This window comes from Acanthisitta chloris, unplaced genomic scaffold, assembly GCF_000695815.1.
Source record: "Acanthisitta chloris isolate BGI_N310 unplaced genomic scaffold, ASM69581v1 scaffold8737, whole genome shotgun sequence".
In the NCBI taxonomy this organism is placed as follows: Eukaryota; Metazoa; Chordata; class Aves; order Passeriformes; family Acanthisittidae; genus Acanthisitta; species Acanthisitta chloris.
The window spans coordinates 1-16552 of NW_008683139.1; the positions used below are offsets into that span (position 1 = coordinate 1).

Consider the following 16552-nt stretch of genomic DNA (forward strand, 5'->3'; position numbering starts at 1 on the left):
TATATCTAAATATATATCATTTATACACATTTTATATAATTTTATGTCATGTTGATTGTAATATTTCTATATAGTTATTATAGTTATAATCATGTTCATTTTTCATGGTCAAATGTATACATGTCTTTGGTTCAACCCCAGACACAAGCCCAGCCCCAGTGCAGTCAACTGGAGAGTTGTTTCTCCACCTCAGTGGAACTGTTATTTTCCTGTACTTTACATTTGTTTGGCCAAAGCAAATCTTCGTAATGTTGAAGCGAATGGAAAACAAGTTTCTGGGATTCTGCCTAAAATCCCACACATTAAAAGCAATGACTTTTTCCCTATGTGTGAGTTTGGGACTTGCACATTCAGGCTGAATTTTGCCCAATTTTGGTGTTTCCATTGACATCAAGGGGATGGAGCTTAGCCTTTATTCTTTGTGAAAGGTTCCACATTGGACAAACGGATGTCTCTATAAATTTTACCTCAGAAGAGAAATGGTTTCCTAAATAGTGCAGTGCTGGAGAGGCTGAAGGTCCTGGTGAGCCTACTCTGCTCTGGTGAGGCCCCACCTGGAGTACTGCACACAGTTCTGGTGCCCCCAGCATAAGAAGGACATGGAAGTGTTGGAGCTAGTCCAGAGAAGGCCACGAAGATGATCAGAACACTGGAGCACCTTCTCTACAAGGATAAGCTGAGAAAGTTGGGGCTGTTGTTGGCTGCCCCAGCCCAGGCTGGATGAGCCTTGAGCACCCTGCTCTGCTGGGAGGTGTCCCTGCCCAGGGCAGGGGCTGGGGCTGGAGGAGCTCTGAGCTCCATCCCAACCCCTTAACGATCTATGAAACTGTTGAGGTGGCACCAAGCAAATGCCATGTCCAGCATGCTGTGAAGCTCATGAGCCAGAGCCAGTGCAGCTTCCCCTGGAGCATTGGGCATTACAGAATTGTGCTGGGAATGCTCAGTTTTACTTAGCCCTCTCAAGGTTCCAACATGAAACACGTGGATTTTCCTCATTAGTGATGTGCCAAAATCCTTTATCGCACACACTCAGCTGATGCATATCCATGTGGCTATTTCCAGACCAGGAGAGACTCGCCAGAGTAGCTAAATTGCTACAAACCACAAATAATAATCCACGAAACATCTCCAATTCCATTTTAAAGTACTAGGCCTAGTGTGGAATTGTATGATTCAAAATACCCTGTTACCAAGCATTTTTATGAACAGTTTTTTGGACAACAATGTGTCTGTTATATGCTGCTCTTTCAGCTTTTCCTCATACTTATTTGTATTTCCCTTTTGTTTTGGCCCTGTAGGATAATTCTGGACAGGGATACACTGCTGATATCAAGTGTGATGTTGGAGGACCAAGGAACTTACACGTGTGTGGCCCACACCTCCCTGGACACTGCCACAGCTGAGACACAGCTGATTGTTCTTGGTAAGAGCTGATTTCCCAGGCTGCAAACAGCACAAAATGCCACTGCAGCACCTCTGCTCCTTTGTTTCTTTTGCCCAGTTCACTTACCAATTTCACAGCCTTTGTCACTCCTTCACCTCAGCTGTGCTGTCCCTGTGCCTCCTGGAATGGTGATGCTGACACAAACTTTGATCGATATTGAGTCTTCATTAGAGTTAGGTGAGGCAGCAATTTTCCTTCAGTTCAGGGGTTTCCCCAGTGCTGTAGGAGCTTGCCCAGGCTGGAAGCACATGAAGAATGGCTCCTCTTCTGCTTTGAAGTACTTGCTCAGTCCTTCACCTCACTGTACTGGCAGTTTGCACAAGAGTTGAACTGCTTCCCCAAGAAGAGGGGCATGAGGTCAGTGTTTAGATGTGCAGCTCCTCTGAAGGTCAGGGAAAGTTAAGCACCTAGAAATGTTAATTATCTCTGAGAATCTGAGAAGAAATTATTGTGCAGGGGCAAAGAGCAAGTCCAAGGCAGAGTAAAGCCTCGACCCACAGGGTCTGAAGCTCGACCCTGTGTGTGTCCTTACCCTGCCTGAGGGAGCACTTGGGTTCAGGGCCTGAACTCACCGAGTGATGCTCATGTACCCAACCGACAGCTTAAATGTGCTGGACAAGTTTGCATCATTTTAATTCCACTAATTTTTGCTTCCTTTTACATTTTTTTCTCATTTCTGGCCGTGGTTGCAACAAGAAATAAGTCAGTCTGACCTTCAAGATGCTTTTACTATTAAAAGGAGTGATATTTGCCAGTCAATAGCAAACTAAGAAGGTGCTATGCACATTATTTATGGTATTGTGCTGTATAATTCAAAATGTAGATTATTTGTTACATTACTTATGGAAGTTTCATAAAGCACTTTATTCCTTTTTTAAAAGGTGTTTTGCTTGCAGAGGAGGAAAAACAGTTTTGTGCTCTTTTCCCCTTGTTTATTGTCTATAAGAAAGAACTTGGTGGATTAGCAATATCTGTCATTTGCCAAAGGAAAACTTCAGGTTTTGTTTTGCAATGAGACTTGTGAGAGGACTAAAGAGCTAAATGTGGCACAGATGGAGATTCAGGATTTGAGCAACTAAGAGAGGAATAATTATTCAGCTAGAATAATTCTGCGTTCTGTGATTAATGAGCAGATAGAGGGGTGAGTATCTGTAAGATGCACCATCACCACCTTTAATATACTGAATTTTAACACCAGATATGCTCCAGGAATGGAACAGCAAAATGCCTGCGGATTAAACTCTGCTTTCCTGAATTTTCCCAGGTGCAGCAAAAATAGAGGAAAGAAATGCAAAGAAGAGTAAACACAAAACCCCCCAACCCAAATAGAAACTTTTAAACTTTTGATGTACTCTGAGATGAAAACTCAATATTGCAATTGAGAAAATCCAGTACAAACACAACTAATTTCTTTGACAGAGACATAGGTGGTTGAAGTAAGTGATTTTCCTGTAAGAAATTACATTGTCAGCCAAAAATGTAGTTGAGACATTGGGGCAGGAGGAGGTCAAAGAGCTGAAGATGTGCAATCACATTTTCTTGGTCTGTACATGTTTTAGATGTTGAAACACCAACTCTGTGTTGCAGGAGGGAGACTCTGTGTGTGCTGTGCCGCTGTGTGTGTGGCTTTGGGAGGATGAGGGGCTACCCCCAGCCCCCTGCAGTGGGAAATGATCCTTTCACATCCACATTCCAGTTACCAAGCTAATCCAGTCCGGTCAGACTGCAGGCTGTCGGAGCAAGGCATGAGGAAGACAAACATCTGCCAGTCTGAAACCACTGGATTTGGAATTAGAGGCAATTTGGCAAACTTGCCGTGCCAAGGGTCACCTCCTCTGCCCCTGATGCCACTGAGACACGACACAACCAGGTGGTACTACAGACATGTGTCCCCCTTGCTGTATGCAAGGTCTGTGCTGGGGAACAGCCTCTCTTGGTGATGCTGGCAGCCACATCCCTGAAGAGTGAGCTCTGGCAGCAACTAGTGCTGTGCTCGGGGCCGACGTAACCCCTGTCGTGGGTTAACCCAGCAGCACACAGTGCCCACCAGCAGGATGGTCAGCCCTGTGCTCTGCACAGATCCCAGACAGAGCCCACAGCAGCACTGGGAAGAGAGTTAACTCTCTCCAGCCCAAACCAGCACACCCCATTGTCACCAGGGGCAGTGCAGCTGTCACAGCAGCCACCACCACCTCTGGCGCTGATGTGTTCTTGGGACAGCGTTGGTTGAATAGTCCTGTTTCCTATTAATGCAGCTCCCCCTGCCTGGGATGATGAGTGTCCTCCCTTCACTCATACTCTAAAAGGCCAAGTTCAGTAGCTGTCAGAGCCGAGTCAGCTTCTGTCTCTCTGCTTTGCACCAGAGTAAATCCAAGCGATGCTGCTAGAACTGTCTGCAGAGAGCAGTGCCAGTATCTGTTAAAGGCTAAACAGATCTTGGTGTTGATTTGAAAGGAGAAATCTGGTGCTGCAAGCACAGTAATGAGAGTAGATGGAAATTAACTTCAGGAGGGACATAGTGCTCACAGGGGAAAAGCAGGCCGAGAAGGTTCAGCCTTGTTCTCTGTAATAAAATGGGTCTTTAAAAGCAATTCCCACTTTCCTCTTTTTGTCCATTTTGACATCAGAAGGGGCTTTACCACCATTGTCCGTGCTGTTCCGGTCCAAGGCAAACAGAAATAGCTCATGTGCCCCTGACACTCGTTTGTTATTCCTCAGATGTTCCTGATCCACCAGAAGACCTTCAGCTCTCTGAAAACCAAAACCGAAGCGTCCGACTCTCCTGGAGAGCTGGGGCCAGCCACAACAGCCCTATTAATGGTATGAAGGACTAGTTGGCATCATCTTGTGCTGCTCAGCACTCATGTCACGGCCGTTAGAAGAAACAAATCCTCTCATAGCCATACTCGATCCTTATCTATGACACACAGTTCGTTGTAAGTTCATGTCCAGCCTTGTTATTTCTAAGCTTTTCATACAGGCTCTGCCTTTTTTTCTTTGCTTTTTGATTCTTTTCCTCCTCAGAGTCGATCGTAGAGTTTGAAGAGAACAGGTGGGAGCCAGGGAGGTGGCAGGAGCTTGCCAGAGTCCCTGGGAATGGCACCACAGCTCTGCTCTCGCTGGCACCGTACGTGAACTACCAGTTCCGCGTGGTATCTGTGAATGCTGTGGGCAGGAGCCACCCCAGCAAACCATCCCTGCGCCACACAACTCCTCCAGCTGGTAAGCACTGCCTCCAGCTGCTCAGCATTGAGCCTGCGGAGCCGCCGTGCCCTCCTGGGCTTCAGCAGAGGGTGAAGGATCGGGGTCGTCCCTGCCGCTCTCGCTGCTCAGTGCCAGCCCAAAGCATGAGTGGAACTAGGTTATGTGGGGGGAAACACCCACAGCTGGGTCAGTGGATTGAAATAACCCTCAGCAGGCCTGGTAGGGCAGAAACCATCTTAATTTTATTAATTAAAGGAGGTTTTCAGACAAATAAACTCAACTGGGCAATGTCATTGCTCAACATCTCCTAATGCTTTGGAAATGTGTTAATTAGATGGGAACATGCTGGGATGGATTCTTCAGCTGATTGGTAAGGAAACACAGCCCAGCAGCTGCACATTACAGGTCCAGGAGTATTTTCAAGCATTTAGTGTGCAGTTAGAACAGATCTCAATTTTACTGACCCAGTATGCTGTGCTACATGAAATTCTAGAGGATTGATTGCCAGGGGAGGAGTCCACACTGCTGAGGTTCACAGGGTGTTTCCTGCACCCCACTCTGCTGATTTTCCACCTTTAAAGCCCTTTGCAGCCCTTCAACAAGAAGTTCTGGACAAGAAGCTGGTTTGCAGTGAGACTTCCAGTGGCATTCAGCTTGTCTAAAATCTCCATTCACAGAGCATTTCACTGTGGCAGAAAATGTTACCTCCCTGAAATGCCATTTTAGAGACCAACTGTTCAGCACAGCATTTGCATTCCTTGGCATTTTCCCCTCTTTCCCCCCCCTTTACTTCAATTTTAGGTCCTTCTTCAGTTTTTCAGCTGTGTGTGTCCCACTAATGATACACCTTCTGTTTGCTATCCCCACAGGAAGAGAAATCTGTTCCTCATAATCCCTCTGCATCTGGTGCTTTCAAATCCAAAAGTCACAGTTTCATGTTAGCTGGTGGCTCCAACCAACAGGGGCACTCAGGAATCAAAACTGCATGAACAATGTGTTTGGGTCACATCAGTTTTGCTGAGCCAAGTAATTAATCTCCTGAATGTTTTTCTTGCTTAGGTGTTTTTCACTAATAGGGAAATAAGAAAACGTTTTGGACAGTTGTTTTGCATTTGAATATTAAATGCAAATAAAGCCCAGGAGATGGAAACTAACTTTATCACCTGTGTGGTTGCAGCTCCAGATAAGAACCCAGAAAACATCAGAGTTGAAGCTTCTGAACCAAATGAAATGGTGATGAAATGGGAGGTAAGGCAAACATGGCTAAAGCACATGGAATTATCAGGAGGTTGTTTTAATATAATTACATTTAAAATGAGAAATAACAGATCCCTTGACTTTACCTCCCTTTCCCTCACCCCTGTGTCTTAGGAAATATTAGCTAATTCCATGATTTGATCCTTAATTCTTCTGAAGTCAAAGATAAATTTGTCATTGACTTAACTATGTTCTGGATTTCCTTCCCCAGTACCATTTTTGTGTCAAAGGGTAGTTTGTAATGTCTAAATTCACTGGGTATTAAGAAACATGCAAGTCCTATAAAGCACAGTGAGAACTCCCCAGAATTTGCTCTTCTTCTCTGCTTCTCACATACAAGAAAGTGCTTCAAATAATTGTGGTCTTAGGTCACAGGCCCAGGGAGGGGATGGGTGACACATGACTTCTGCCCTTCCAGCACAGAGGTTTGAAAATGCAGCAAATCACTTGTCCAAGAGAATTTGAGCTTGAATTTTTGCACCAAGAGCTAAAGGAGCATAGATAAAGCTCCAAAGCATATGATGTGCATCAAAGGATGGGTGTAAGTGTCGTGAGGATGGTTTCCAGTCTTCCATTTTCCTGGGTTTGAAGCTTATGGCTTCTGTGCCAGCAGTTTAGAGGGATATGTATATATTCCTTCATTTAAATTTCCACAACTGTGCAAGGAGGTATATTTTTGTTGTGGCTGGAGTGAAACACAGTTTACATGAGATTTACTTTTCAATCTGCTGCTCGCAGTGGAGAACAATAAAAGTTTCCCCAGTGTGAACTCATGGTTTAGGCTGTAGTTACACCAAAAGGAGATGGTCCTCTAGGTCAGAGAATCACAGAACATTCAGAGCTGGAAGGGACCCTTGAGGATCATCCAGTCCAACTCCTGCCCTGCCCAGGACACCCCAACAATCCCTCCCTGAGCCTGAGAGCATTGGCCAAACACTTCTTGAGGCTTGGGGCTGTGCCCACTGCCCTGGGAGCTGTTCAGTGCCCAAACACCTCTGGGGAAAGAACCTTTTCCTAATACCCAACCTAACCCTCCCCTGACACAACTCTAGCCCTTGGGTTCCTGGCTGCCAGAGAGAAGAGGTCAGTGCTGCCCCTGCACTTCCCCTCCTGGGGAAGTTGTATGCAGTGATGACCTCTCCCCTCAGTCTCCTCCTCTCCAGGCTGAACAGACCAGGTGACCTCAGACTGTCTTCTTATGGGTGCCCCTCAAGGCCCTTCACCATCATCATTGCCTCCTTTGGACACTCTAACAGCTTAATATCCATTTTACGTTGAGGTGCCCGAACTGCACTGACTTGGCTTGGAATCTGGGGAAGTTGTATGCAGTGATGACCTCTCCCCTCAGTCTCCTCCTCTCCAGGCTGAACAGACCAGGTGACCTCAGACTGTCTTCTTATGGGTGCCCCTCAAGGCCCTTCACCATCATCATTGCCTCCTTTGGACACTCTAACAGCTTAATATCCATTTTACGTTGAGGTGCCCGAACTGCACTGACTTGGCTTGGAATGGGATTTTTGCTGGATGACATAGCCCAGGGTCAGGGAAGACAATCCTGCCTCTCAAAATGTTGGACTTGCTGATCTTGAAAGTCTTTTCAGCCTGAATGATTCTATCACATGCAGAGTGGTGGCTCCCAGTATAGTAATTGGGAAATCTGGCTGTGGTCAGTGCTTCACTGCACAGAGAGCAAGTGCTGCTCCTCGCTGGGAAACCGGAATCACTGCTCAGACAGGGCAAAAGTGGAGGTGAAAACTGAGACTGAAGGGAGAGAAAAGGCTGGACAAGCTTTGTTAAATCTTGTTGAATCATTAAAATGTTGTAAATGGGCTATTGGTTTATTTATGGCATTTCCTGTGTGCTTTTCAGAGGAACTGCTGGGCATGGAACAGCCTATTTCTGACAGACAAAGAGTGCAAAATTATGTTAATCTGCCTACTTTGGATTAAGAGCCCAGCTGAGCATTACTGACTGGCTTTGCAGCCAAGGATTTGCAGCATTAAGGGAGATCAGAATAAGAGTCAAGTAGTGCTGCAATTTAAATCTTAACCAGAAGTTATTTTTTAGTCAGATTTTTTCACTTCTTCAGCTTCTCTTGCAAATCCCATTCCCTGGGATCTGTCCCATGGAGCTGATTTATGGGATCATAGAATCACCAGGGTTAGAGGAGACCTCTAAGATCATCAGGTCCAACCCTTAACCTGCCACTGCTGGAACCCCTGAGCCCTAACCCCGGTCCTGCAGTGCCACATCAGACACCTCTGAAACACCTCCAGGGATGGTGACTGCACCACCTCCCTGGGCAATATCCCAGTGCTGAACACCCAACAGGGAAGAAATTTTCCCTAACATCTACTTTGATTCTCCCAGTGGTGCCTGTTAGAAAACTTGGCAATCTACCAACTCCTTCAGCACAGTCATCCCAAAGATCCTCATCCCCTCAGAGCAGATCAGTGGGAACAGCAGATCCCCCAGGTTTGTTTCTTCTGTGCATGAGCAGCATCAATGGGGCATCACTTTGTGCTGGTACCTGCTGTCATTTCATTTCAGACCTCTGTGTATAGCTTGGCTACACAGCAGCTATTACATAGTTAATATTTGCAATACATCATTTAAATCTGATGAAAATTAGGCTTATGTGGTAGGAAAACCCACAGCTGGTTCCGTGCACGGAGATAACCCTCAGTAGTTTTGGGAGCTCAGGCATCCTGTTAACTTTAATAATTAAAGCAGCACGTTTTTAGAGAAATAAGATCACCTGGAGAATGGCTCATGACAAATTAGTGTTCCACATCTCCTAATACTTTAGAAATGAATGTTAAATAGCTGGAACCATGCTGGGATGAATTCCTCAGCTGACTGGGAAAAGCAGAGTGGACCAGCAGTTGTACATGAAATGTCCAGGTATAGTTTCAAGCGTTTGGTGTCTAGTTGGAACAAATCTAAATTTTAATGACCCAACTTGCTCTGCTACATAAAATTCTAAGAGAAAATGCAAATCTGAGCTATACTCAAAGGCTCGACCAGCCTCACGCCAAAATACGTAGTTTAGTTCTGCTGAAGGTAAGTGGGTTTACATCACATAAGAAAATCTGTGGCAAAACAAAACCTGATGGATGTAGTGTGCAGAAATATGTCTGGGGCAATTAATATGGGTTTAATCCAACTGTATGTCTGCCTTTCAACCTCCTTTCTCTTGAAGTCATGACATATTTCTTCTGGTCATCTTAAAATTAGAAAAATTGGCTGCTCATGGCTTGAATAGGTGAACTCTTCAATGGGTGGGTGACCAGCCCCAAAGAACTGTGTAAATAGAGCTCAGTCCAGCTGGGGCTGTCACTAGGGATGTTCCCCAGGGCTCAGTGCTGGGGCAGGTCCTGTTTAACCTCTTTACTGGTGATCTGGGTACGAGGGTTGAGTGCAACTGCAGGAAATGTGCAGGTGACACCGAGCTGGGAGTGAGTGTGGATCTGCCTGAGGGTAGGAAAGCTCTACAGAGAGACCTGGGCTGAGCTGCTCAGTGGCTGAGGACACTGCAGGAGGGTGAGTGAGGCTCAGTGCTGGTCCTGCCCTGGGCACACAACAGCCCATGCAGCTCCAGGCTGGGGAGCAGTGGGGACAGCTCAAGTGTTGTTGGTCAGACAGGGATTTGGGAGTGCTGGGAGGTAGGGAAATGTTTTCCCTGTTGGGTGTTCAGCACTGGGATATTGCCCAGGGAGGTGGTGCAGTCACCACCCCTGAAGGTGTATGAGAGGTGTCTGGACCTGATGCTAGGTAACCCTGTTTAGAGGTTAGGGTGGTAGTGCTGGTGCAGCCTTGGACACAATGATCTTAACTTGATGATTCTATGAAATTAACACAACAGCTAAAAGTTAAAACTTTCTCTTTCCTGCATTTTCTCTTCCAATGTGACACACTAAATTTCTTCCCCCTCCCCTCAGTGGCTGTTTCATGATTACTGCAACAAAGGCAGACAAGATCTCTTTACCTTCTTCCTCAGCCATTGAAACCTGTGGAGAGGAATGGGCCAGGGCTGGAGTACAGAGTCAGCTGGAGGCAGCGAGGAGTGGAGGTGGAATGGAACGAGGAGACAGTGAAGAAACACTCCCTGACCCTGAGGAACACTCCCACCTTTGTGCCTTATGAGATCAAAGTGCAAGCAGTAAACAATTTAGGATCTGGTCCTGAGCCAAATGTTACCATTGGATATTCAGGAGAGGATTGTAAGTAGTGAAAATTTCCATGTAAAAATACACTGTGTGTGGGTTCCTTGTGATGGAAAATGATCAGACAACCCACAGCCAAAAGTGTTGAAATGCCTCATCCATATCCAGTGGGACATGGATCCCACTGGTGCTGGGTGCCATCTTGTTGGAATGTGAGGTTTTTTTGGGAAGGTCACTTGTGCTTTGATTAATCTCAGCTGCTGTTTAACCTGAGTAGTTGTTTGAAGGTTGCAGTCTGTAAGAAGTCTGTGAAGAGTAGCAGTTGTGTTGCAGTTGATGGGGGAAAAGCTTCAGCTTCTCTGGGGCCCAACTCAACAGTTTAGTGCTGTCAGGAGTTAAATACTGTGGCAGTTATGTCCAAGCTCTCAGGCACTGTGAAGGGAATTTGTAGGCCGTGCCACATTCCCATGTGTGCTGGGTGCTACATTGTCCCCTGAGTCCTGGAAGAACATGTCATCTTCTCCAGCCTGGATTCAGTCCCAGGTGGCACAGCCACTCTGTGTTTCACCAGCACAGCCTCTCAGTGCACACCCAGAGATGGGAGCAGGAAGGTTTGGTGGTGAATACTGAGAGCTCCAAGGAAGAAACTCCCCAGCATGTTTATTTTCTTTGTCTGTCTGTGATGAGTCTAATTTTATATCTGTCAGTGGAAAAATCTTCCTTGAAATTCAGCCTCTTTTTTTTCCAGGCACTTTTATAGCTCTCTGTGTTGTGTAGTGATTAAAATCCCACTGTTTAATGAGCTGAGTTGTAAAATGAAATTGATTATAAAAAACCACTTTATGATTGCCTTCTTGAGTGCTGTGTTAATCATTTTTTTATTCTTCTCACTGCTGTAAGCATTGCTTGAAACAGGAAATCATAAATATGGTGTAGAAATTCCTATGCCCCAGTGCCCTTGTATTCCAGCCTTCAGCAGAACCCCCTGGTATGGAAAAGTAACGTTTATTGGCACATTTCACTCACTGGCTGCAGGTGCAGTAGCTGTTTTCTTGCCTGCAGTAAGACTGCATGAACTGGCACCGCTTGAGCTGAAAAGCCAAGCCCTGTAGCTGTGGGTAGGGTGAATTTGGGCTCTTGGAAGTGTCTTCAATCTGTGGCACTTTTGTTTTTACAGTCCCGGATGCTGCTCCTTCAGGTGTCTCTGTGGAAGTGGTGAACAGCACATTGGTCAAAGTCTTCTGGTTTGGAATACCAAGGGACAGAGTTCATGGCCACTTAAGAGGCTATAAGGTTACAAATTTCTCTTTCAATATTTGTATATAGATGAATAAACTGCTAAATGAATCCTAGATCCAGGAGAGATTGAGATCTCTAATTTGGGAAGGTGAGCGAGATCATTATCATGTTCAGCCCCACACAACATGGTTTGTTATAGAAATCTCAATCCCAATGCAGGTCAGCTGGTGGAAAACCAAAAGCATGCTGGATGGAAAAAGGCATCACCCAGAGAAGCACTTCCTAACATTTGTAGGAGACAGGAACTATGGGATGATTCCCGGTCTGGATCCCTTCAGTGAATTCCGCTTAACTGTGTTGGCTTACAACTCCAGAGGAGATGGTCCAGAGAGCTCTCCTGTGGTGTTTGAGACTCCAGAAGGAGGTAAGATAAAATGGGAATATGGGATGGAGGGACAGCAGTAGAAATTGGCCTTGTCACAAGGGGAGTCGATTGCCTTCTTCAAAGGGAGCGTAAAAATCTCCACTGGGAAGGGGAACTGGAGGTGTTGAGCTAAACTGTGTCCTCATTTAACCTGTGTGGGACAGACCTGTTCAATCTTCTCTAACTGAGAGAAGATAATAATATTATTATGCGTTTTTATATACTAAGAATGTATTAGTAGTATTGGTGTTATTATCTCTAATAATTGCTGTGTCTTCCAGTCCCTGAACAGCCACATTCTCTGAGGATCCTGAACTTCGACAAGGACTCTGTCACTCTCTCGTGGGGACGTCCCAGGAAGGCCAATGGCCACATCACTGGCTACATTCTGCAGTACCAGATGAGTATGTGCCTGTTGTGCTCTGCGTTTAGAACTGACGCGCAAGTTGAAACGCTGACTCGAGTGTCTCTTCCCTTTCAGTCAATGAAACACATGACGTGGGACCTCTGAGTGATGTCAGTGTCACAAACCATTCCACACTCAGCTGGAGGCTCTCAGGTCTCAGCTCCAGCACCAAGTATAAGTTCTACGTCAAGGCTTGTACAGTCAAAGGCTGTGGGAAACCTGTCACGGAAGAAGGACTAACGATGGCACGAGGAAGTAAGTTCCTAGGCAATATGTTTTTATGTGGAGGAGCTTTAACAATAATGGGAAAATCTATGGAGAATATTCCAGGCTTGACATTTCCTTTGTAATTAGAGGAAATAAATTTGTTTTTCTTTCCATGAGGACAATCAATGAACTTTTTAATGGAGCTGTGCAGAAAAGCAGAGCTCATCGGTTTCATTTTGCTGCGCAGTTCTGTTTCTGTTCCCACTGATCAGCTCTTTAAGCCTTACTAGAATGGTTTGTACTAGAAGTGGTAAATTGCATGTAGTCATGAATAGAAAACTGAAGAGGCAGATAATCTGTTCTCAGGAATATCATCAAACCAAATTGTGCCCGTGCCTGAAGATGAGGACTGGCAGCAACATCAGAGTCACCTGTTTGACATGCAAAATCCAGATGGGCATAAAGGTGACCGCGGTGCATGTGGTCCGTTGGGCATTATTATTTTATCAGGGACTGGGAGTGAGCATTTGTGTGCCACTTCTACCCTAGCCTGAAACACTGCTGTGGTGTGAGGTCAAGGAGAAGCACAAGCACCGCGTGGTTGTGCCTCTCTCACGTTCAGCTGAAATGAAATCACATGTCCTGTGCTCAGCAAGTCTGAAAACTCCACAGTACCAAGGAGCAGGTCCCTGCTGTTAATCAGAAACCGTCGCTGGGCACTAACCACGGGGAAGGAGAATCTGATGAGCAAAAGATTTCTGTCTTCATTTTCAGCAAAGATAACAGTGTGGGGCAATATTGGTATCAAACAGAAAAATGATCCTTTTTGCATTGGACTTCTAAGTTGTATAATTTTCTCCAGTTGCTGGTAAAACATGTGAAAAGTAGTTTAAAGTCACCACATCCCAGTTCAGGATCCAGTAGTGAGCTACCATTTGTTTGCTCAAGTAGCAGAACTCCTTCCCACCTGCCTTGTAGCCTCCAGTCTCACTGCAGGGACTCACCTAACAATAAGTGTTCACCCAGTTCACTGTTTCATTGTTCACTGGTGTAAGTACTCACCTAGCAATAAATATGAATGAATAAATAGATTATTGCCATGATTTAACATTTATTCTTCATGTAATTAAAGCAAGAGATCCTTAACTTATTCAAACAAAAAATACACCATTTCCCCTCATTAGTTAACTTTTCTGGCCTTCTTAGGCAGCCAAAATAATGTGGTTTGACCACTGGAGAGTCTATAACTTCTTGCAAGAACCTTGTCAGGGCTTAGGAAATGCATCCCTGCCTGATATGCTTAACAGGAGATAATGCTGGCATTATTTCTTCTCTCCTAACACTTTGCTTCAGCAGTGGCAGCAACTGATCCTTGGGAAATGCTCTTAGAACAGAGTGGTGTAATTAATAAAAGCTACAAGGGTGCAGTCCTGTGATTTATATGTGCTCCTTGCTGGTTCTCCAGCCACCCTAAATTTGGGCCCTGCATCTCTCCCTGAGGTGCCATTAGAGTCCCAGCTCATTATTTGCTGGCTAACTTGTTCAGATATTTTTCAACTAAACATGAGAGGCTGAGAAAAGAAATCGTGAGCTTTGGGGGTTTGAAGCTGTGGTGTGGGAAGTGAGGCAACTGCTCAAAATTAAACCAATCTCTCTTTTTGGAGAAAGGGAGTGATTTCACAAGCTGAAGTTCAGCATTTGAAATGACCCACATAAATGACAGATAGAAATTGTGGTGCCCTATGAAATGAAGCTCTGGGACAGAGTACTCCACCTTTCTTTGGGGCTTGATTCACTGATTCTATATCCACTATGTTCCACTTAGGTCTAAACCCAGAGAGCTCTCCTTGTTCATTTGGAGGCTGTGAAGAGCTGGGTAATGCAGCTTTTGCCATGGCTACTGCAGCATTTCACAATGCATTCTGCCAGCAAAGTGGAGCTGTCGAAGCTCTGGATTCATCCACATTTTATCATCCATATATTTCATCTGCAGCTTACAATTATTTGCTGTTATCCCTTTTACTCTAGGCTGGAATCAGCAAGGGAAGCCAGTCTCTGTTTAGTGTGTCCATGTGCAAGGCTGCTCGTAGCACCACCAGAACAGCTTTCCCTGGAGGAAAACGGTGGTGCTCGATGTGGTAATTTTGCCAGGCTGTAATTTATGTGCAGCCCCTTTCCTGGTGGTGAGTTTGCAGTGGCATGAAGGACTGAACTTAGTACAAAACGTTCATATCAATTAAATAAATATCATTCCCTGCATAGATAAATGGATAGAATCACAGAATTACAGAGTCATTTAGGTTGGAAAACCTTCTAACATCATTAAGTCCAACCATTGCTTTACATTGCCAAGTCCACCCTGACCCCAAGTGCCACATTTACACCTCTCTTGAATCCCCCCAGGACTGGTGCCTCCACCACTGCCCTGGGCAGCTGTGCCAGGGCTGGGCAACCCTCTCTGTGAAGAAATCTTTCCTAATACCCAATATCCACCTCCCTCGGGTGGATCATCCTCTTCCTCTACGACTGCAGCCCCTTCTTCTGTGCATAAACATTTCCAATGCAGGTTTTTGCCAGGACTAACACATTGCTCAGAGTCAGAAACACTTTACCCAAAGTTCAGTGAGTGGACAGTGATAGGGAAGGACCATCCCATGCTCACATCTCTCTCTCTTCATTCTCCACGGGAGCACTCTGTGCTTTCCTGGCAGGGTAGAGAGTGAACCCTCTGCTCTGCCTCTGGCAGAAGGAGCTGTTTGTGCATACTGTTTTAACAGAGAAAAACCACACTTTAATATTTGTCTCTAAGATTAAACACAGACCCACAGCAATGAGTGAGAAACAGCACAGGAGATACAGAACCTTTCATTTACAGCATCCTTGTTGGGTGACTCAGCACCACTGGCATTGGCAGTTAGTATAAAGTCAATGGAATAAAAGGCCTTTTTCTCATGGAGAATCTCAAACATGGCCAAAATAACTCAGGTATGAAAGTCTGATAGGCAAATCTTCAGCATTAGTTGATAAAATACTGGGGAGAGTCATGAACAATATAGGCAAAAAGGATCTTTGTACTGTACTGCAAAATACACAATAGCTTAATTTTTGTGGTTTCATGGTGTCTTTAGAAAATGAGTTTTATCTGTCTTTCCATTTTCAGGCATTATTTCTCAAATGACCTCCAGACTAATTAATTTTCCCCTTGAAAATGTCAGTTTCCCAAAGATCATTAGCCCTCAGAAACACAACACAGACTCATGTACTTACATAAGTGAAAACATTGATTCAGTCTCTTAGCCCTGCTCTAACACAAAGCTGCTTTTCATCTAGTGACCAGTGTTTCTGGAGGATTGCTGAGCACGTATTAGATCTTGAGAATTGTCACTGTGTGTCCAGCAGTCCAAGCCTTGGTGAAACATTCAGCCAGAGGAAGATGTACAACTGTAGGTTTATTTTCCAGAGGAGCCAGGAAATAGAAGTTCACGTGTTTCGTAACATTTCGTTGGCAATTGGCACATAACTCCCAAAGGTTGCCTGAAAATCTCAGGCAGAGGTTACTCTCCTTCATGCCCAGAGTAACCACTTGGAACAAGATATGAGGATTTGGTCCTCTTTTTCCACTGCAAAAGGAATAATACAATGCCTTAGCCATATGTGCTACTGGTGCTGTCACCAGCAAACTCTGTTTGCTCACAGTCAAGAGACCCTAACGAAATCTTGGTGTAAATTTCTTCATTACTGACTCACCTAGAAATTCTTCCCAACAGGCTTGACATACAACAGGTTTGGTAATCTCTATAGCATGAATTACTAATCTCTGTAGTTTAAAATCTCCCCAGTTTAGCACGAATTACTAATCTCTAGAGTTTAAAATCATCCGAATTTGCCATGAATTCCCAAAGCCCAGAGGATGAAGGATATTGTCGTGCATATTTATAACCTTTTAAGAATGAGGCAGCAGGAGAGAATTAATGCAAGTTCAACTTTTCATCTCTTACAGCAGATGTATTTAGGCAGGTATGGTTATAAATTAAGATGCTGTCCACAATTAGCTAAATCTCTAGGTGTGTTTTCGACCAGATGTGCTAACTTTTGGAGAACTAACTCTCCTGGAAGCCTTTCGGGGTGGTTTCTATTGGGATTTTTCCTTTATACCATGAGCTTCTCTAAAAAATGTGTTGTGTCGTTCTCATAAATCTTGAAGT

General features: G+C 44.9%; 1 protein-coding gene across 1 annotated transcript in view; it reads left to right on the forward strand.

The window, feature by feature from the left end:
• Positions 1-1298: 1298 nt before the first annotated feature.
• Positions 1299-16552, forward strand: part of CHL1 (cell adhesion molecule L1-like) — a gene marked incomplete at its 5' end in the record, with an annotated part of 21373 nt that continues 6119 nt past the window's right edge. Inside the window, 9 exons of the mRNA XM_009078802.1 lie at positions 1299-1423; positions 4163-4264; positions 4469-4666; positions 5826-5896; positions 9906-10128; positions 11249-11364; positions 11530-11734; positions 12016-12138; positions 12216-12395. Of these exons, the coding sequence (XP_009077050.1) occupies positions 1299-1423; positions 4163-4264; positions 4469-4666; positions 5826-5896; positions 9906-10128; positions 11249-11364; positions 11530-11734; positions 12016-12138; positions 12216-12395 (1343 nt within the window). The remainder of the gene's footprint in view (positions 1424-4162; positions 4265-4468; positions 4667-5825; positions 5897-9905; positions 10129-11248; positions 11365-11529; positions 11735-12015; positions 12139-12215; positions 12396-16552) is intronic.